Source organism: Delphinus delphis, chromosome 2 (genome assembly GCF_949987515.2).
Source record: "Delphinus delphis chromosome 2, mDelDel1.2, whole genome shotgun sequence".
Taxonomy (NCBI): domain Eukaryota; kingdom Metazoa; phylum Chordata; class Mammalia; order Artiodactyla; family Delphinidae; genus Delphinus; species Delphinus delphis.
Genome location: NC_082684.1, coordinates 46018813 through 46041541, shown reverse-complemented (window position 1 = coordinate 46041541; position 22729 = coordinate 46018813). Strand labels below are relative to the sequence as shown.

Sequence of the window (22729 nt, the reverse complement as noted above, 5' to 3'; positions counted from 1 at the left end):
CAGCCAGTTTGAAGAGGCTGTCATTGGCCAAAGCTGAGAAACGAGCATCAGTAAAGACAGTAACTGTAAATAATGAAAACACATCAAATATCTTTAAATCCATAAATTAACAATGATAGTAAGAAACACAGAATTAATTGACCACCTTCAAAGGATACTAGTTAACCAACTCATCAATATGAAAACTGGTAAATGTATAAAAACTGCTCACAAAGTAATGCTTATATTATGACTACATAAACACTATTCACATCTGGGCCATAAAGTTATTGAGACTATTATGTTCCCTTACTCACTTTTCTCTAGACGTAATAATTGTTTTGCTTTTGTTTGCTTAGTTGTTCATGTGTCTATCATCGATTCAGTCTAAACTCTGCACAGTAAGTATAAATCTCCTCTTAAGGACTTCCCTGGTGGCGCAGTGGTTAAGAATCGGCCTGCCAATGCAGGGGACACGGGTTCGATCCCTGGTCTGGGAAGATCCCACATGCCGCGGAGCAACTAAGCCCGCGCGCTACAGCTACTGAGCCTGAGCTCTAGAGTCCTAGAGCCACAACTACTGAACCCACATGCCACAACTACTGAAGCCCATGCGCCTAGAGCCCGTGCTCCGCAACAAGAGAAGCCACCGCAGTGAGAAGCCCACGCACTGCAACAGAGTAGCCCCTGCTCGCCACAACTAGAGAAAGCCCACGCGTAGCAACAAAGACCCAACGCAGTCAAAAATAAATAAATAAAATAAATTTTAAAAATAGAAAAGAAAAAAAAAGAATGCATTAAATCTCCTCTTAATAAAAAACAGATCAGGTATTTTACTCAGTTCAGCTTTCCAGAGACAGGTCTGGTAGAGCCCCTGGTCCCCTTGTGCTGATCAGGAAGTGCTGCTTCCTAAGCATGCTTCACACATTCTTGTCTCCCCTCAGCCTCAATTCTCTTGGCCCCTTGCTGGGGATCCAACCCACCTCCTCCTCCATTCTTGGCTTACTCCCTCATTTTTGTGAGGTACTTTCTCACTTAGCTTGCTAAGAAAGAGTGCTTGGGAGGTAAAATCTGAGACTGTGTGTGTTTGGAAAATGCCCTTCCACCCTCACACTTGATTGGTTGGCTACAGAGCTCCAGGTTGGAAGTTATTTCCCTCAGAAGTTTGAGGGCATTGTTCTCCCAGCTTTAAATGTTGCAGTTGAGAACTCCAAGGCTACTGTGATCCTTGACCCTTTGTATGAAACTTGTTTTCTCTCTGGGAGCTTCTACACTTTTCTCTTCATCCCAAGAGTTGTACAGTTATACTTAATGGCATACGTTGGTGTGGGTCTACACCTGATTCACAGTGATAGGCACTCAGTGGGCTCCTTCAATCTGGAACTCATGTCCTGCAGTACTGGGGAAAATTTTTAAACCATTTCATTGATGATTTTCTAATTTTTCAGTACTCCTTTTCTGGAATTCCTATTATTTGGATACTATACTTCCTAGATTGGCCCACTTCCTCCATCCAAATACCTTTCTTCTTATTTTTGCTTTGGCTTCTTTCTTTCAGGTTTGAGGCTTTCTTGAAATGTCTAATAGTTGTTGACTATAGGTTCCTGAAATAGTAATTTATATGCTTATTTCTAAAATATGCTCAAAAAGCTACAAAGTATCATCTCCTCCCATGCCTTTACTGATCTTCCTAATGATTCTCTCTCTCATAGCACTTTTCTTTTTTTCTTTTTTTTTTTAATATTCGGTACGCGGGCCTCTCACTGCTGTGGCCTCTCCCGTTGCGGAGCACAGGCTCCGGACGCGCAGGCTCAGCGGCCATAGCTCACGGGCCCAGCCGCTCCGCGGCACACGGGATCTTCCCGGACCGGGGCACGAACCCACGTCCCCTGCATCGGCAGGCAGACTCTCAACCACTGCGCCACCAGGGAAGCCCTCATAGCACTTTTTTACATTAGATTGGAATTATATATTTTGTCTAACTCACTAATCAAACTACAAACTCCTTTGGGGCCGAGAATGTGCCTTATTTTATCAACTCCTAGTACAATGTCTGGCACACGGTAGGAACTCAGTAACTGCTGGATGAACGGAACTACTAAAGACTAGATTTACTCATCTTCTCACATGTAGAATCATTACAGATTATTCAACAGTTGAATATAATCTCAGTTTCCAACCCAAATAGAAATCACACTGACAATATAGGGGAGGAGAAGAAATCAGTCATCAAATTTAGACAGCACTTGGGACTTCCCTGGTGGTCCAGTGGCTAAGACTCTGCACTCCCAATGCAGGGGGCCTGGGTTCGATCCCTGGTCAGGAAACTAGATCCCACATGCCGCAACTAAGAGTTCACATGCTGCAACTAAAGATCCCACATGTCACAACTAAAAGATTCCCGAATGCCACAACTAAAAGACCCCGCATACCACAACAGAGATCCCATGTGCTGCAACTAAGACCCGACGTAGTCAAATAAACAAATAAATAAATAAAATAAAAATTTAGACAGCACATTACAGTTTATTAAGGTGCTAATATCTCATTTAATATTACAGGCACAGGGACTTCCCTGTTGGAGCAGTGGTTAAGAATCTGCCTGCCAATGCAGGGGACACGGGTTCGAGCCCTGGTCCGAGAAGATACCACATGCTGCGGAGCAACTAAGCCTGTGCTCCACAACTACTGAGCCTGTGCTCTAGAGCCCACGAGAAACAACTTCTGAAGCCCGTGAGCCACAACTACTGAAGCCCGCGTGCCACAACTACTGAAGCCCGCACACCTAGAGCCCATGCTCCACAACAAGAGAAGCCCCCGCTTGCCACAACTAGAGAAAGCCCACGCTCAGCAACGAAGACCCAATGCAGCCACAAATAAATAAATACATAACTAATATTACAGGCACATAAGTAGCTAATACTAACCCTTTTATACTACTGTTACCTCATTTTCAAAAAAACAAAAAAAACAGACTCAAAGTTAACATATTCAAAATACTTGACCACATACCTGAAAACTAAGCATATCCCAAAATCCATCCAGATCTGTACAGGTAGTTTCCTTTTCACCTCGTTTATATTCACAATTGTCCACCAGTCCTTCAAACTGTTTGAACCTTTCTTTCATAAGGAGTCTTGTTTGACCAACTGCTGTGCGAATAAGATCTTTAGCTAAAAGAAATATGAGGTTTTTAAAAGTTAAAGGACAAGACAGGACCTTTACTGCAAACCAACCAGCTGATAAGACGACCTCATTCCAAATATCCTACAGTTACAGTTTTGTTTTAAAGTAAAACAAAAAATATCTACTACAAAACTTTGTCATACAAATATTGAGCATTTACTATCTGCTTCAATTCCTGCTAAAAATTATCAATATACATTCTCATACATATTGCTACACAGTAAAGAGCATTCTACCTCTCCTTGTATTTTATAAGAATTCAACGTCAAACAACTCACTGCACATCAGTATCTAAGGACTGATGTGGCAGTACACAAATGACTTTTTTCTAAATAGCTTTCCTGAATAGGTAAGGTTGGAACTTTTCAGAAAACTTGATTGATTTTGATTTGATTTCATACTGATTTAGGTAATTTTTGTTCAGAAAATATTTTTGTATACTTAAGCAATACCAACTATAGCTGTCATTCATAAAGACAGTAAAAAAATCTAATAATAAAATAGGCAAATGTCTAACTCTCAGGAATCATAGTCAATATTCTAACTACTTATATCTTGTAAGTCAGGTACCATTTTAGCACAGAGATATTAGTGAACATATGTGAGATAAGAAAAATTCTTGCTATTTTGAATAACAATGAAATTATAAAGTTGGACAACACTGGATTTTTGTGTTTCAAATAAATGTAACCATATTAAAAAAAAATAAAGGTAAGACATAAAAACATATAAATGTTCCCTCACCGTCATCTGGAATGTCCAATTCAAGCTTTCTGTCCCACTCAAGGCAGTGTGAAGTTAACTTCTCAGTTTCTGACTGGAGAGTATTTCTAAAATGATGACATACGTTAGCACTATGACAATTATACAACATTAACTTCCCAGAGCTGATGCTTAATTATTTTATGAAATGTGATATGTTAAAATCCATAAATACAATTTGATATTCTATGTATGTCCATCCTTCCACACCTAAAACTTAAGTGGATGGTTAATGCCAAGAGCCCATTTTTCAAGCTAATATTTCTAGTCTTTTCTGTTCTTATTTTTCAGTGGCTAAGCAGAAAGAATCAGGCATTCCTTAGTTCTGTTATTTTCCATGAAACTAAGGCGAATTCAATTGCCAAGAGTAAGATGAAGCTAAAAACTGTTAAGTCTCAAATTACTGTAAGTCTCAAATTACAGTAAGTCTCAAATTACAGTGATAGGGCCTTAAAGATTCTATTAGGCTTTGCTTGTCCAAAGGCAGTGGTTCTCAACTGGGTCAATTTTTCCTACCAGGGAGTATTTGGCAATATCTAGAAGCATTTTTGATTGTCACGAACTGGAGGAGTGCTACTGGCCAGGGATGCTACAAAACGTCCTGCAATGCAGGGGACAGACCCCACAACAAGAATTATCCAGTCTAAAATGTCAGTAGTGCCAAGGTTAAGAAACCCAGGCCCGGGCTTCCCTGGTGGCGCAGTGGTTAAGAATCTGCCTGCCAATGCAGGGCACACGGGTTCGAGCCCTGTCCGGGAAGATCCCACATGCCACAGAGCAACTAAGCCCATGCCCCAGAACTACTGAGCCTGTGCTCTAGAGCCCGTGAGCCACAACTACTGAGCCTGCGAGCCACAGCTACTGAAGCCCACACACCTAGAGCCTGTGCTCCGCAACAAGAGAAGCTACCGCAATGAGGAGCCCACGCACCGCAACGAAGAGTAGCCCCCGCTCGCCACAGCTAGAGAAAGCCCGCGCAGCAACGAAGACCCAACGCAGCCAAAAATAAATTTAAAAAATAAAATAAAATAAATTTATAAAAAAAAAAGAAACCCTGGCTTAAAAATTTAAACTGTTTCTTTACAAAAACATCCAAGCAGGAAAACTGAGGATAGTTTTTCTTAGAATAATTTAGCTGCCTATGTCCAGTGGCAACAGGGAACAGCTTAATTAATGAGAAAGAGACCTGGCTTGGATCTGACATTATTTAGTTGGATAAATTGTTTATCATCTCAATGTCTCAGTTGAACAACACAGTGGATTAGCTAATCTCTGAAAGACCTTATAATTCTAAAACATTATGCTCTAAAAACAATTGAAGTGGTTCCCCAAAATATAAAAAGATACTCATTCATAATATAAAGAATGGATATTAGAACTAGAGTAAGGGGAATTCCCTGGCAGTCCAGTGGTTAGGACTCCAAGCGTTCACTGCAGGGGGCACAGGTTCGATCCCCGGTCGGAGAACTAAGATCTCATACACCACACAGTGCAGCCAAAATAAATAAATAAATAAATAAATAATAAATAAATAAAATAAACTAGAGAAAGCTAATATTTTTTATCTGTTTGATTGGTAAAGCTCAAAAATTGTTAACATTGTATTGGAAAAGGTATGGGAATTTTCTTGCTATATTCACTCAAAGATAACAGAATGTAATCATTTTCTGTGTGATGTGGAATGTTACGGCCTTTCTCGAAATGCAGGCCTCTGATATGCTTCCAAGGCATTTAGGTGACATGTTGAAGTTCCCCAAACAGGATGTTAATTTTCAATTCAGTTAGAGAAACATAATCCTATCTCATAATTTGGTGGGCCAAAGAGCCTCCTACCATCTCCCATTATCCTTCTTTTATAAAATAAACTTTAATTTAGTTCTTTGTGGAGGAAAAAAAAAGGTATGAGAAAACAGGAACTCCCATACCTTGCTGGGGGGAATGTAAATTGAGGTCCTTATATACTTGTACATGAGAAAATTGAAACATAATACAAGTTTGTTGTTGGCAGCCTTGATTGTAATAGTAAGAGACTGAACCCAATGTAAATAACCACCAACAGGGACCTATTAAGTAAATTATGGTATATCCATATTATTGGATACTACGTGGCCATTAAAGAACACAAACACACACACACACACACACACACAAAACAACATGAGAAAGCTCTTTAAGTACTAAAATGGAATGTCTACTACATTTAACATTAAATGAAACAATATTAAAATATATATATATATATATATATATATATATTTATGTTAGTTTACATATGCATTATCTACCTCTGGAAATATTCACAAGAAATGAGTAACACTTGCCTCCGTGGAAGGTTCAAACTATCCCCTGGGAGGCAGAGTTGGGAAAAACACTTGTACCTTTTTCTACCTTTTGAATTAGGAACCACATGAATGTACTAGTTACTGAAAAAAAATCATTAAAATTTAAAAGATAAATGAAAATCACCAAAATTCAATTTCCCCCAACTCATCTATTATATTCAGGTTAAAAATAGTATAATTTTGGTTTTAAATGTCTAGACATTGATACAAAATTCTTACACTAGGAACAAATGGACAAACCTGAAATAAGGCACATCATGCTGTGGCTGAGATATCTGATCTTGATTTACTTCAAGTGATGGGACTTCTTCTTTTATTGAGAGGCCATCTGAATTTTTATTAGTACTTTCATTTTTATTTAAAACATGTTCTATAGATTAAAGAAAATATTACATATAAATTTCAAAGCAGCAACTCATAAAATGACATCCCCCACAAGACAAATTTTTTAAAAAATCCTTTAATTTTTTTCAGTGTTGAATTTTAAAATTTTATTTCTGACTCAATGATTTCATTCACCACATATCCTCTAAAGTGTCTCCTTATATTCATCTCCTCAAATTTACATTTATTTCCCCCCATCTTCTCAGTCTGTATTCCTTATTCCAACTCTTTCTCTCTCCAGATATCTTTCCCCATGTTTTCCCATCTCTCCTGACCCTGAGATCACACCCCTGAACTATATGTTGAAAAGGGCTCTAAACAAATGTCTGATAAATCACAATCCAGAAAAGCAAGTAAAAAATTAATTAAAATACAATACCTTTATTCCAAACTGTTAGAGAACCCAAAGGACATTGTAGTTTACTTGAATCTTGATGTACTGTCTTGGCAGAGAAAGTTTTACATTTTTGTGCCAAGATTTCTTTTGTTGCTACAGTCTTATCACTAAAAACAATAGCAAAAAAATACTTTATGAAACATGAGCCTCCTATATCTAACTGAAGGATTTCAAAATGATGTTACTTTTTAAAAACCTGGGATTTAATAGAAATATGTTTCTATTTTTTTTTAATGTGTCTTTCTGGAGGGGAAAAATTTAAACACCTATAGTGGAATGTCCATCTTTACTAATTATAATGAGATCCAAAGACTGTGAAGATCTCCTCACGGAACATAAGCACTCATAGTCTTGGACGCTGCTGAGCAGTTTCTAGTAAATTTGCTGCCAGCCAGTCTTTGCAAAACAAACTTGCTGTTTCTCTTAATGATTCCAACTGATTTTCCCCCCACTTTGCAAGTTAATTATCTTTGGCTTTAGAAGTAGTTTTTCTAAAGTAATACTCGGCAAAAAAACAAACCAAAAAAAACCCAAACCATGTCTGAACTACAGTACTATAGAAATCTCTTCCTTCTAAACATTTATTTCTAAGTATTATAATAAAGACACTTATAAAAAGCAAAAAAAACACAAAGTGTACCATGAAAATAATGATAAAAACAATGTATAGGAAATACCAAAACTGTCAAATACATTACTGTAGCCTTCTGAAGAATTTTTTTAAAAGACCAAAGTTTCATGATTTATAATTAATATAATTTACTAACTAAATATTAACTTTTAAAAAGCACAGGACAAATCTAAGAAAGGCATTTGTTAACCATCTTAGCAAGGAATTCATTATTAACATTAAATTCTTACACTTCTGTGTTTAAAGGGGTCCAGGTATAACTGGGTGTCAAGAAAGCACTGGCACTTCTGGGAGTCATAGGTGTTACTTGATAGGTCTTCAGACCATCTAGTGGCTGAAACATAAAATCTTTAGGTGCAAAGGAATTCTTCCCCTTCATTTTTGCACTATTTGTCTTAGATAAATTTTCCATTTTTGATAAGACACCATCTGGATCCATTCCAATTGTTGTACTGGTTTGTGAATCCAAAGTACTTTCTTCACTATCAACTTTAAAAGAAATGGCCTAGATGGGAGGAAACAGAATGGAGTAAGAATTTCTCTTCTGGGGATATATTCAAACCAATTTTTACAGGCCTGAAAATATGAAAGTTGAGATATGTGTCCCTTGTGCATAATTTAGGAGAAAAAAATAAATACAATTAAATGTAAATATGGAATCAGTAGCCAGCTAACTAAACCACTGTCATGATCCAGAGAGACACAGAACCAATCCTCATTAAAAGGACTAAATAATAGGTTTTAAGTATTAAAATTAAATATATGAAAACTAAGGTGGAAAAATTACCCACCTAACAAACACCTACCTTTTTATTTAAATTATGTTGATAATTACAATGGTTGAGAATCAGAAATCCAATGTTTATTGGATGACTACTATTGTCAAGGACCAAATCCTCTTTTAAAATCACCTTGATTATAAATAAATTTATCATGAGAAAAATATTTTTCAGTGTGATGACACAGTGAGATTAACCATATAAAATGTGAAGCTTATTTTCTCTGTCAATTTAATTATTTGGTTTTTTAAAAACTGAGATATAACTGACATATAACATTATATTAGTATCAGGTGTGCAACATGATTTGATATTTGTATATACTGCAAAATGATCTAGACGATGAGTCTAATGAACAACTGTCACTACACAAAGTTACAATTATTTTTTCTTGTGATGAGAACTTTAATGACCTACCCTCTTTGCAACTTTCAAATATACAACACAGTATTATTAACCATAGTCACTATGTTTTATAGTGAATCCCCAGGACTCACTTTGTAACTGGAAGTTTATAACTTTTGACCACCTTCACCGATTTCACCCACCCATATAAACATAATTTTTAGAGGTTTTTACATTTCTGATTTTTAATTTTTAGTTAAGAATCTAGCCACATTTCTTATACTTTGGCATAACTTTTTTTCTTTTAAAATAAATTTATTTTTGGCTGCGTTGGGTGTTCATTGCTGCACACAGTCTTTCTCTAGTTGCAGTGAACGGGGACTTCTCTTCATTGCAGTGCATGGGCTTCTCATTGCAGTGGCTTCTCTTATTGCGAAGCATGGGCTCTAGGCACATGGGTTTCAGTACTTGTGGCATGCAGGCTCAGTAGTTGTGGCTCGCGGGCTCTAGAGCTCAGGCTCAGTAGTTGTGGTGCACGGGCTTAGTTGCTCCACAGCATGTGGGATCTTCCCGGACCAGGGCTCGAATCCGTGTCCCCTGCAGTGGCAGGTGGATTCTTAACCACTGCGCCACCAGGGAAGTCCCTAACTTTTTTAAGGTTAAGGAACTGTGTAGCATGGATTATAAAACAAGGCATTGGGGCCTCAAAATTGTGGCTCTTTTTTGAAGACTCTACCATGTACTATGGTAGACGCTATCAGAAATGTTAGGTTATTTAATTCTTAAAACTACTCCATGTAGTTATTACGGGTTGGAGATGGGAAAACAAATTCCTAAGTTGTCCAAGGTTATATAGCTAATTGGAAGCAGAGACAATATTCAAACTCAGGCCTAGCTGAATCCAAAGTCAATGCATTTCACCCTACTCCATCCTATCTCTTAGCTAGTTCCCACATGAAGGTTTCGGTCAGCTGTGTTTTTATCACTTTTCTCTATTTCCTGTTAATCAAATTATGCTTTCTCTACCTATAAAACTCTGAGGATAAGACACCTGAAAAACAACAGTAAATCCTCCTGATGCTTCTTTATGGTTCAAGAGATTTTAACACATGTTGTAAGTTATCTTCTTGAAGCAGTTCTATATGCTTAATTTCAATTTTATGAAAGCAGTAGTGAGATTTTCAAAGTACCTAGAAATAAACAGATGTTTATACTCTACCTTGTCAGGTTTTGTTTCTATCTTTTTGGCAGGTCTTCCTTGATTTGGTGCCTCTGTTTCTGCTTCATTAACTAAAATAAAAGTGAAATAAGCCATCCATTTAGACTAGATAAAAAATGCTGCATTAAAAGCACTAGGTAATTTGGGAAAGGAAAACAGGCAATAGGAATGTATGTCAAAGAATTTTATGATTAAAAGTCACATTATAAAATAGGAGAAAAATAGATGAAATTTCCTGCCAAGTTTAGGCCATCTGTTTTCAAAACAAAAGTGTTAAGGTATTTTACCTTTTGCCTCTGAATATCAAATATGTATTTATTATAGAAAATTAGAAAAAAATTTAAAAAGCACAAAAACAACAACAATCAAAAATTTTACCCAAGCTTACACTACTCAGTGGTAATCACTATTGACACTTCAGAGTACGTTTTCCCAGTTTTTTCCTATGTTCACATTCACATACATATTTTAGAATTTCAATCGTACTGTTCAGAGTTTGAGCTGATTTTCTTTGCCCACTTAATACGATTAACCATGTCATTAAGTGTTCTTTCATACACTGTTCTTAAATGGTTACATTGTATTCCACCAAATGGATGGACTGTAACTTACTGGGGCCATTAATTTTTCACTTTGAAGCACTGCTTACACCAATTCAGTACTTCAACATTTGAGCACCCACTGGGATATCAGGGCACAAAACCTATCTTCGGGAATTAGAATCTCCATTTCCTCCTCTCCTACTCAAAGAAGTACATGATGATTTTAAAAATTGAACACAGGGGCTTGCCTGGTGGTGCAGTAGTTAAGAATCCACCTGCCAATGCAGGGGACACGGGTTCGACCCCTGGCCCGGGAAGATCCCACATGCTGCGGAGCAACTAAGCCCGTGTGCCACAACTACTGAGCCTGTGCTCTAGAGCCCAAGAGCCACAACTACTGAAGCCAGTGCGCCTAGAGTCCATGCTCCGCAACAAGAGAAGCCAATGCAATGAGAAGACTGTGCACCACAATGAAGAGTAGCCCCCGCTGGCTGCAACTAGACAAAGCCCGCGCGCAGCAACGAAGACCCAATGCAGCCAAAAATTAATTAATTTTTAAAAATTGAACACAAAGAACCTCAAGTACCAAAACATCCTAGCTCAGTCACTGATCAAGAAATGTTCTTACCATTAGTAGCCCTTGTCACTGGCTTTCTTGCTGTAGTAGGCGGGACTGTTCTGGCAATCTGCTTTGCTGCTTGAGTAGCCGATCGAGTCATTCTCACTGGCGGCATTACAGGTTGTATAGCTGTGGGAACAAATAATAAAATCAAATGTTTGTGGTAATTTTAAATTATTGTTGTGGCAACATCAGAACTTACCTTTTTTCTCTTTGTCCAACACTTTCTTTTCAGAAGCCTGTCTTTGACCAGGTCGGATTGCTCGAACATCACTCCCATTATCAATCTATTCAAAATATTAGGTACTATGTGATTTAATTGCATAATGAACCAAACCACCACATTTTTAATGTGTAAATTGACCCCTCATCTGAAACCTGATATTGTAAATGACTCAGCAAAAAACCCACTACCCCAAATAAAATGAGATGAAGAAACAAGTTTTCCATTATATACATTTCCTTACAAGCTTTTTCAGAAACCTAGAATTTAGAAAATGCTAATAACCTAAGCTATTAAAAAAATAACTGACTATAATCTTCTGAGACTCCTTAAACATACCAGGCATGTTTTCAATTCAAGACCTTTGAATTTTGTCTAGAAAATTCTTCTCCTGGAAGAAAGCTCTTTCCCACAGTTCACCCTTCTATTTCCTTAAAGACTTCATTTAAAATGCCACCATCTGGGAACTTCCCTGGTGCCGCAGTGGTTAAGAATCTGCCTGCCAATGCAGGGGACACAGGTTTGAGTCTTGGTCTGGGAAGATCCCACATGCCACGGAGCAACTAAGCCTGTGCACCACAACTACTGAGCCCACGCACTGCAACTGCTGAAGCCCGCATGCCTAGAGCCCATGCTCTGCAACAAGAGAAGCCACCACAATAAGAAGCCTGCGCACCGCAACAAACAGTAGCCCCTGCTCGCAGCAACTAGAGAAAAGCCTGCGCACAGCAATGAAGACCCAACACAGTCAAAAATAAATAAATAAATTTATTAAAAATAAAATAGGGCTTCCCTGATGGCGCAGTGGTTGAGAGTCCGCCTGCCGATGCAGGAGACACGGGTTCGTGCCTCGGTCCGGGAAGATCCCACATGCCGCGGAGCGACTAGGCCCGTGAGCCATGGCCGCTGAGCCTGCGCGTCCCGCAACGGGAGAGGCCCGCGTACCACCAAAAAAAAAAATAAATAAAAAAAATAAAATAAAATAAAATAAAATGCCACCATCTCAGTGAGGCCTGATCAAAATTCCACCCTACACCTACTTCAAAACTCCCCACCTCCCTTCTTCTTCTTTTTTTTTAATCTCCCCCATAATACTTAATACTTTTGACCATCTGACATACTATATAGTTCTTTTTTTAGTGCTATCTCTCATGTAAGCTCCTTGAAAACAGGGAATTTTGTTTGTTTTGCTCAGTTATATTCTAGAGCCTAAAGGAACATGGTAGTGACTCAAATTCATTGAATACATGAAACTTAGCTTCCTCACCTGACAAAGAGGCATACTATTTCCCTCTTTGCCCACTTGACTTTATTTTAGTAATCCTCCTAATAAGTTTATCCATAACCGTGTTTTGAAGACCCAAAAGTTTATAACACTCACCCTGTAAGCTTTATATCCCTATCTGCACTTCATGGTGACATGGGATGCATAATAGAAGCCCGGTAAACAAACAAACAAAAAAGAGTGTGGCACAGAGTTTAGTATAGATCTCATAAGGGATGTCTGGGCAAAGAATATTTTAAGTGACTATTTCCTTAGCATCTAGCCAAATCTGCTCTGCCACCATACCAAAACAGTGATTTTGGTAGTACTATTGACTCTAGTAAAATAATCACTATGCTTGAAGATGGTATTAGATTAAAAATAAATTTACTTACTCTGAGGAAAAAAAAGTACAATTTGTCATTTTAGTAACAATGACCTACTAACTATCAATTTTACCTTTGTCAGCTCCATTTGGTCTTTGGCCTTTGACCTTGTAATCCGTACAGAAGATGGAACAGCCTTAAAACAGTCAAAAGAAGATAAAGTTAAAAAAATAAATAAACTGGCAAAATTTACTTCCATGTTTCATTATGAAATAAAGTTTCCATTTTAAAGTTAAATTTTATCCTTAATAATTTATGGCAAAAAGAGACTTGCTAACTTAAATTAATTTTTTTTTAATTTAAATTTTAATTTTTTTGGCCGTGCCGTGCAGCTTGCGGGTCTTAGTTCCCCAACCAGGGATTGAACCCAGGCCTCTGGCAGTGAAAGCACTGAGTCCTAACCCCTGGACTGCCAGGGAATTCCCTAAGTTATTGTTTTTTCTGGTTCTGGCTTGATTTAAATTATGTTTAAGTTAATAACTTCAAAACTTACCCATATTTCTCAATGAGGAGAGAGAAGAAATTTCAAAGCATATTTTCCAAGTATTAGGATCCTCATTAATGTGATTAGCTAGACATATTTAAAAGGGGGTAGATGAACAAACTAGAGTATTAGGATCTTTTGTTTTCTGTTTATGAAAAGATACTGTACAGCTTACTTCCCTAGCTTTGACAATTTGCCTTCAAATCTCATGATTATACACCTGTCCATTGTCAGTAAGAAAATGGAGACCTAATCACAAAATGTGAAAAAAATTTAGCATGAGAAAGACCAATTAAAAAATTATAAGGTATTTATCAACTCTGTAAAATTTCTTAAGAAACATAATCAGGGACTTCCCCAGTGGTCCAGTGGTTAAGAATCCACCTTCCAATGCAGGGGACATGGGTTTGATCCTTGGTTGGGGAACTAAGATCCCACACGCCACGGCGCAACTAAGCCCGTGCGCCACAACTAGAGAAGTCCACATGCAGCAACGAAAACCCAACGCAGCCAAAATTAAAAAAAAAAAAAAAAAACCCACAACGATGTGTCTCTTGTTCCACCTACACATATTTTTAAGATATTTTAAAATAGTTGTTTACAGTGTAGACCAATGATTGGTATCTACATATTCCTAAAAAGACAGCTTAAATCTAATCCCAAGAGGTCTTCTTTGATGTTCCTCCAAATATAAACAATCTATCCTTCCTCTAATATAAAGAACATATTTATCTGTATCTTTCCACCATGAACTACAGTTTATTAATTTTGGTCTCTTCTACAGTGTCCTAAGATCATACAGAGTAAATAAATCAAAGATCTGTCAAATGAATCATTGAGATTCATGAAGCCTAGAAAAACAAGCAATATCTTCGGCCTTTATATTATTCAGTTCTTATTTAAATCAGGAATGAGTATACAGTCAATGAGATCTTTTATACATATCTTTAAATAGCAAATCAGGGATTTCCCTGGTGGCGCAGTGGTTAAGAATCCGCCTGCCAATGCAGGGGACACGGGTTCGAGCCCTGGGCCGGGAAGATCCCACATGCCGCGGAGCAACTAAGCCTGTGCGACACAACAACTGAGCCTGTGCTCTAGGGCCCACGAGCCACAATAACTGAGCCTGCATGCCACAACTACTGAAGCCCGCGCGCCTAGAGCCCGTGCTCCGCAAAGAGAAGCCACCTCAGTGAGAAGCCTGCGCACCACAATGAAGAGTAGCCCCGGCTTGCTGCAACTAGAGAAAGCCTGCACAGAGCAACGAAGACCCAACGCAGCCAAAAATAAATAAATAAATAATAAAATAAATAAATAGCAAATCACCAGTGACTAGCAAGTTTACAAATCCAACTGATCTGTTCAAACTTCATCCTCCCTGATTCACTAACCATTCTCTTTAGATCACTCCTCCTTTAGCTTCTATCCTCCATTTTAGCTCTGCTGCCACTCTGACCAGTCCTTTTCAGCATATCACTGCCCACCTAAAGGTGTTCTCTAGACCTCACTCTTTCATAATTTTATATACCCTAATTGGAATGGTCTCATTTAGTCGTACAGCTTAAGTGTCCATTCATACTCCCAATATCATATCCAAAATCCACATCTTAACATGGATCCCCATCCTGATTTCCAAATTTTTATTCCCAACTGCCTGATGTCTAGATGGCCCAAATAGGATTTTTTTTAAAAAGGGTATTAATATTCACCCACTTAAGCTTTTCTTGCCTTCCTCATCTCTTCTAGCAGCAGCAAAATTTGTATTATTGATCAAACTATTATCTTCAGAATCATCATCTTATCTCTAACTTTTCAACTTCCTCCACCCCTCACCATCTACTTGGTCACCAGTCCTATCAAATTTATCTCTTAAGATGTCTTACATGACACCTGTTAGAATGGCTGTTATCAAAAAGACAAGAAATAATAAGTGTTGGTGAGGATATGGAGAAACAGGAACCCCTGAGCACTGTTGGTAGGAATGTAAATTGGTGCAGCCACTATGAAAAACAGTATGGAAGATCCTCAAAAAATTAAAATTAGAACTACCATATGATCCAGCATTTCCAATTCTGAGTATTTATCCAAAGGAAAAGAAAACACTAACTCAAAAATATATATGTATCCCCATGTATGTTGCAGCATTATTTACAATAGCCAAGACTTGTAAACAACTCAGGTGCCCATCACTTGAGTGAGGTGCAGGGTAGGTGAAATGGGTGAAGGTGGTCAAAAAGTACAAACTTCCAGGTTTAAAATAAGTAAGTCCCGGGAATGTAATATACAGTATGGTGCCTACAGTTAATAATACTGTATTGTATATTTGAAAGTTGCTAAGAGAGTATATCTGAAATGTTCTCATCACAAGAAAAAAAGTTTTGTAACTATGTGTGGTGATGGATGGTAACTAGACTAACTGTGGTGATCATCTTGTAATGTATACAAATAATGAATCATTATGGTGTACACCTGAAACTAATATGTCAATTATATCTCCAGAAAAATGATATCTTAAACCTATTTCTTTTTTTGGTTTTTTGTTTTTTTGCGGTACGCGGGCCTCTCACTGTTGTGGCCTCTCCCGCTGCGGAGCACGGTTCCGGACGCGCAGGCTCAGTGGCCACGGCTCACGGGCCCAGCCGCTCCACAGCATGTGGGATCCTCCCAGACCAGGGCACGAACCCGCGTCCCCTGCATCGGCAGGCGGACTCTCAACCACTGCACCACCAGGGAAGCCCCCTATTTCTTCTTTTTAAACAAATGTCTCAGTCCACTTATCTCATCTCACCTATTCTATAAAGAATATTCACAATATAAACTCACAACTAGTCTTCCTATCTATAAATGCTTCCCTTTCTAGACTATAATCCTCAAGTCCAGCCTAATCTTCCCTGAGTATTACTTTGATAATGGTACAACCTCGTTTATAAACCTCCCCTGACTCTCCATATCCTAGAGGATAAATGCCAAATACTTTGGTATAGCATTCACTGTTCAGCCTGGCTCTACCAGCTGTCCTAGTTTTATCCAATCTCAACCTAAATACAGCTACATCAAGAGACCCTGTTTTCATCTTCTGAGTTACTATTATGTCATTCCCACCTCCTACCAGCTAATTAAATGAATAAAGGGACTCGGGGAAATGGTTATTTTAGTCATCTAATCTCCTAAAGAAAATTCCAGTTAAAAGGAATATATATCAAGTTAGGATACTAAACTTACCTTTTTTGGCTCAGCTTTCATAGTACTCTGGTTTGAGAAAAGAAAACTAGGAATATCAGGTCTATAAAGACCCACTTTAAATACTCCTCGTTTAGCTTTCTCTCTCTGCTCTTTCAATTTTTGAAGCTGCTTTTCTTCTTTGTATTTTTGGAGCATTTGCTTTCGTTGATCACCTAGAATAGTTTTCACTGACTCTAAGTAGGAAAAAGAAAAAAAGAAAAATACAATATATAAAACATTTCAGATAAAAAGTTAGGCAAACAACTTCTAACTTCAACTGTTGCTAAGAAATGCTTTTAGTAACTTCTTGTTAATTCCTTAGCACTTCAAGTTATTTCCACCCCTATTTTAAAATTCCTATTTCTTTCACCTTCATTTGTTCAAATACATAACTGTTTACTATGTACTAGGCATGTATTACTTCATGTTTAAATTAATTAGCTTCTATGATAGTCAGCCTCCAAGCTGACCTCCAGCGATTCTCACCTCCTGGTAGACATGCCTTGTGTCATCCCCTCCCATACTGAATAGGGCTGACCTGTGTAACCAAGAAAGTACTGTGGAAATGATAGAGAACGACTCCCACAACTAGGCCATTAAAGACATCACAGCTTTTGTCCTGCTCTCTCTTGGATCCCTTGCTCTGGGGGGAAGCCAGTGGCCACGTGGAACCTTAAGGAACTCAAGCGGCCCCATGGAGATGTCCACATGACAAAGAACTAAGGCCTCCTGCCAAAAGCCAGCATCATCTTGCTGGTAATGTGAATGAGTCACCTTAGAAGCAGATCCTTTACAATAATCAAAACAGGGACTTCTCTGGTGGTCCAATGGTTAAGACTCCCAATGCAGGGGGACCGGGTTCAATCCCTGGTTGGGGAACTAAGATCCACATACCACAACTAAGCCTGTGCACCGCAACTACTGAGCCCAGGCACCACAACTAGAGAAGCCCATGTGCCGCAAGTAAGAAGCCTGCGTGCCGCAACTAAGACCCGGCACAGCCAAAAAAAAAAAAAAAAAAAGCCAATGTCCTTATAATGATGGCCCTCAGGGCTCTATGGGAGCTAAGCTGTTTGCCTTCTCCATCCATGCTTACCTACTTGCTTTCTCTGGAACATACCAGACCCACTCCCACCTCCAGGCCTTCGCAAATGAGGAATAAAAGATATTCTAATAGCATATTGACAAGGTTAAATTTTGTTTGAAAGATTTTGGTCGAGGAAAGAAGCATTTGAGAGGGTATGAGTAGAGGAAGGTAATGTCACCTCTTCTCAGACAGAAAATGTCTAGCTCTTCCTTCAAAGGCCATCCTATATAATCCTACGACCCAGTGTTCATTTTCTCTGAACTCCTAAGAGATGTTATTCTTTACCCTATCCCCCTCAACCACCAACCCACTTCCTTTGACCTTCAAACATAAACTGATCACTTCATCTCAAAAACAAAAAAGTACCCTACGACACTTTAATCCAATTCCTTTCTCTCACTTTCCTTTAGAATCACAAAAATGACAAATCTGGAAGAAATAGTTTAGCCCAACCTCCCCTTTTACAGAAGCAATTAAGCTGAATATGTTGAGTGTCTTGTACGTGTCACACATTACACTGGTTCTGGAAAAATGATAAAACTGAAGCAGTGAACACGTAAAACAACTTGACATCTCATTTCTTTCTCTATAAAACTTCAAAGACTTCATCTTTCTGCCATTTCTTCACAATTTATCCTTGCTTTATTTCACTGCAATCTAGTTCCTAGTGCCTGCTATATAAACACAACTAAATAGGAGTCCAATAAGTCCTTCCGATTAAATGCATGTCATTTCCCAGTTCTCTTCCTTCTTTTCTATAGCATCCCTTGCCTTCTAAGACAACCATTTTTATTATTTTTATCTCTTGCTGAGATCATTCTCTTTTCTGGTTGGTTCTTTCCCTACTAATTACCCCAAATCCTTTTGGGCAAACTACAGGGATGAATCCTTTGCTCTTCCCTCTAAGAAGTGTTCCCATTGGCAAAGTACCCTTACTTCATGGATACTTCAATCAGTTCTATTTTTATGTCCCTTATCAATTTATCTTGTCAATATTTATCTTATCCAAGCTCCAGAAGTAAGAACTTTAGGATTCCTGTAAGGCCATATAGGTAAAAAGTGTTATAATACTCCATAGGTGAATGGCTTTAGCCTAGCTAGGACGTCCACTGCCTTTACTTGAGTGCTTTTTTTTGGGGGGGAGGGGGGCATGCCAGGCAGCCTGCAGGATCTTAGTTCCCCCACCAAGGATCAAACCCAGGCCCCTGGCAGTGGAAGTGTGGAGTCCTAACTACTGGACCATCTGGGAATTCCCAACACAGCCTTTACTTGAAATAGACAGTATTTAGTTGTAGAAAACACCAAGTTATTTATTTAGAATGGCATTTCAAAACTCCATTCTTCTGGTCAGGGTTGTTTTTAACCTCAGGTATTAAACCAACTTTTATTCACTCTTCAAACACTTGAAATTACAATAGACTTTTACTTACTTGGCTTGACATCGGCCTTTTCTGGAACAAGCTCATGAGATATCTCATCTAATTCAAGAAGAATTCTACCTTCCAAGGTTGGAACGTTGACATCTTTCAAACCAAAGTGTCTATTTCGTTCATATTCCTTATGTCTGTTTTCTTTCTGAGACAGTGATTTCCTATGAGCAATTTTAGTTCTAATCATGTCGGTACTTAATTGCTTTTTGTGTCGACTGGCAAAATGTGATGAAGCCATCCTATCAGGAAAAAGAGAGAAAGACCAACTTACGTGAAATTTCATTTGATTATTTAAAAAGTTAGGATTCCAGTTCACCTCCCACCCCAGAGTCTTCTGAAAAAAAAAAATTAAAATACAGCCCTCTGGGCTCAGACCTAGGTTGTGGCAACATGGCTAAACGCACCAAGGTCAGAATCGTGGGTAAATACGGGACCCATGTTGCCTCCCTCAGGAAAATGGTGAAGAAAACTGAAATCAGCCAGCACGCCTAGCGCACTTGCTCCTGTGGCAAAACCAAGATGAAGAGACAAGCTGTGGGCATTTGGCATTTCCTGCATGAAAACGGTTGTTGATGGTGCCTGGACCTACAACACCACTTCTGCCGTCACAGTAAAGTCACCAGAAGACTGAAGGAATTGAAGGACCAGTAGAAGGCCACCATTTGAAACATTGCTAGCCGATAATAAATGGGTTAATTTACATAATAAAAAATACAAAATGGAATAAATATGTGACTGAAGAGTGGGAAGGAGGTTATCAAAAGATAAAACACTACAACCTATTTTGAGGTTCTGAACAGGAACTTGCTTGACAGATGAAGTGAAGCCCAGGAAGCTAAAGTCCAGAATATAAATAAGAGGGTCTAGGCTTACCATAGAGAGCACTGCAAAATAGAGTAGGAAGTAAAGGTGAAAATAGGGATAGAGTATACAGAATAGTTTCCTTAACTTTCCCCTGGTGATGAATGCAGGCAGGCTGGCATTTTTTCTCAAGCCAAAAAACAAAACACACAAGATGCCTATTAGGTAGGTAGGAATGATAAATAGGCAGTTAGATATACGAGATTGAGAAAAAGAAGGTGTTTTTGTTTTTTTTTTTTTTGCGGTACGCGGGCCTCTCACTGCTGTGGCCTCTCCCGCTGCGGAGCACAGGCTCCGGACGCGCAGGCCCAGCCGCTCCGCGGCATGCGGGATCTTCCCGGACCGGACCGGGGCACGAACCCATGTCCCCTGCATCAGCAGGCGGACTCCCAACCACTGCGGCACCAGGGAAGCCCAAGAAGGGTTTTCAGAAGTACCATGGTGATGCAGAAGGATAATCATATCAGCGTGCCCTGGTGAGGGCAAAATAAAATTCTTTTCGGCCATATAAGAAATCATACAGTTTACTTGGCATATGCTCTTTTCTTAGAAAGATCCTTGGGAGTCCAAGAAAGACAATGTCATGGGTTCCAAGAAATCGTGGATCCAACTGAGGAAAAGAAAAAAGGAAAGTGGAAAGTCTAAAGGCATCTCCTATACAGCTGGTATGGAGAACCAAGCCAAACTGGAGAAAGAGGATTGATTCTCCAGGGAAAAGTCTTGCCAGCTTAAAAGAGAAGGAGAAAAAAAAAAAAGGACGGAGGTCTGCCATTAGAAAGTTAGGGCAGGAATAAAGAGGTAGACATAGAGAATGGACTTGAAGACATGGGGTGGGAGGGAGAAGCTGGGGCAAAGTGAGAGTAGCATCGACATATATACACTACCAGATGTAAAATAGATAGCTAGTAGGAAGCAGCAGCATAGCACAGGGAGATCGGCTCGGTGCTTTGTGACCACCTAGAGGGGTGGGATAGGGAGGGTGGGAGGGAGGCTCAAGAGGGAGGGGATATGGGGATATATGTATGCATATGACTGATTCGCTTTGCTGTGCAACAGAAACTAACACAGTATTGTGAAGCAATTATACTCCAATAAAGGTCTATTTAAAAAAAAAAGATACAAGCACACTATACCTTCAACAACAAGAAGAGAGTCCACTAGAAAAATGCAGATAAAAAAACTGCACAAGAAATGCAACAAATTCAAATGTTGTATTATTTTAGGCAATCAACAGAGTATAAAAACATGAGAATTCATCTGACCTGGATGCTAATAACATTCTCCTTTAAAGGCCCAGGGGAAGTGACAAAGGACTGTGCTTTTTTAATCAAGAACTCTCCTCTACTATTTGATTTGCCACTTCCCGCAAATATTAAAGAAAATTAAAATTACGTACTAGGTATTTAAAAACACAGCAGAGAACTATACACGGCAAATAGAGAGAGAGAGAGAGAGAACTAACACCGAAGGCATATTTAATTATCACCTAAACCCTAAAAGGTATTTAGTATAACTGCCGTTATACAGATGAGGTATATTAACTGCCCACATTTGCACAGCTAAAAGGTAGTGGAGCTGGAATCTTAAGCCAGGCAGCCTGGCTCTTCACACACATCTAAGTTCTCTTCTTTGGCTGACTGGAGTTTCTTCCAGCTTGAAAGTCTAGAATGCCTTAGTTTTGCTTGCCAAGGTTGTCAACCCAGGCGTTTTTAGTTGTCATAGAACCTGGAAAGAGACACTGGAATAATGTTGGGGCCCAAAGCCAATAACGCCCCGGTGGTGAAATGATGCTGCTACACAGATCATGGCAACAAATATTTACTCTTCCGAAGGACTGCGTCATCAGCTTCGGGAAGGACAGGTAACACGGTCCTAAGAGGAGCCTCCCCTGAGCGGCGTCCAGCTCGCAGCCGCCGGTCCTCCGACCCTTCTAGACCTTCTAGAAGGAAGCGGACCAGCGCCCTCCCCCCAGCTCCCCAGCATCCACCTACCTGAGGCAGCTTCTAGCGTGAAACCTCAACCAAACTAAAAGTAAAGGAACCCTCTGGGCCTGGAAGACCACCGCCGCCTCCGAAGAAGGAACGCCTACAAGACTCGGCAAAATTCAAACTTCCCACACCGAACTTCTGATTGGAGGTATTTTAAGCAACACTTCCTGTAAAAGTACCCGCCTCTTCCCTTCGCCGAGGCTTGCGATTGGTTAGCTCCTTGCTATGTTTGAATTGATTGAAAGGTGAACGGACCGTTCAAAGGGTGGCTGTGAGCTGAATCAATGGGCGGGTCCGCGATGCGATATTGATGAGGCGGTGAGCGGTGGGAGCAGTGGGGCTGGCGGGGAGCTACAATGGCCGGAGGTTGAGAGGGCGCTACGCCTGAAACAGCCCTGGAGTTCCCGGGGCCTCGCGGGTATCCGAGAAAAGACCGAGGAACTCGGACGGAGGAGAGGGGACTCAGAGTCTGAGTCCTTATTTGATTACATAAATCCAGCAGAGCTTATTGGAATATTTTCTTCACTTAACGTTTTAAAGAAAGGGCTTATTACCACATCAAATTTCTTCTTACATCTTTTACTGTTACCTTTCAGCGT

General features: G+C 39.4%; 1 protein-coding gene and 1 pseudogene across 4 annotated transcripts in view; one reads left to right on the top strand and one right to left on the bottom strand.

Moving 5' to 3' along the window:
* The window catches only part of DLGAP5 (DLG associated protein 5), a 39758-nt gene extending 17530 nt beyond the window's left edge, over positions 1 to 22228 (bottom strand). For 3 of the 4 annotated variants that reach the window (XM_060003440.1, XM_060003442.1, XM_060003443.1), the window contains exons 1-11: positions 19282 to 19865; positions 16765 to 16958; positions 13132 to 13194; positions 11388 to 11472; positions 11195 to 11314; positions 10025 to 10095; positions 7912 to 8186; positions 7033 to 7157; positions 6510 to 6639; positions 3910 to 3995; positions 2992 to 3152 (exon numbers count right to left, since the gene is read on the bottom strand). In XM_060003440.1, coding sequence (XP_059859423.1) covers positions 2992 to 3152; positions 3910 to 3995; positions 6510 to 6639; positions 7033 to 7157; positions 7912 to 8186; positions 10025 to 10095; positions 11195 to 11314; positions 11388 to 11472; positions 13132 to 13194; positions 16765 to 16958; positions 19282 to 19564 — 1593 coding nt within the window. In that variant the 5' untranslated portion in view covers positions 19565 to 19865. Of the gene's footprint in view, positions 1 to 2991; positions 3153 to 3909; positions 3996 to 6509; positions 6640 to 7032; positions 7158 to 7911; positions 8187 to 10024; positions 10096 to 11194; positions 11315 to 11387; positions 11473 to 13131; positions 13195 to 16764; positions 16959 to 19281; positions 19866 to 22133 lie in introns of those variants that run through there. The other variant, XM_060003441.1, reaches the window with a different exon arrangement.
* Positions 19672 to 19932, top strand: LOC132419542 (large ribosomal subunit protein eL43-like; annotated as a pseudogene).
* Positions 22229 to 22729: the final 501 nt, after the last annotated feature.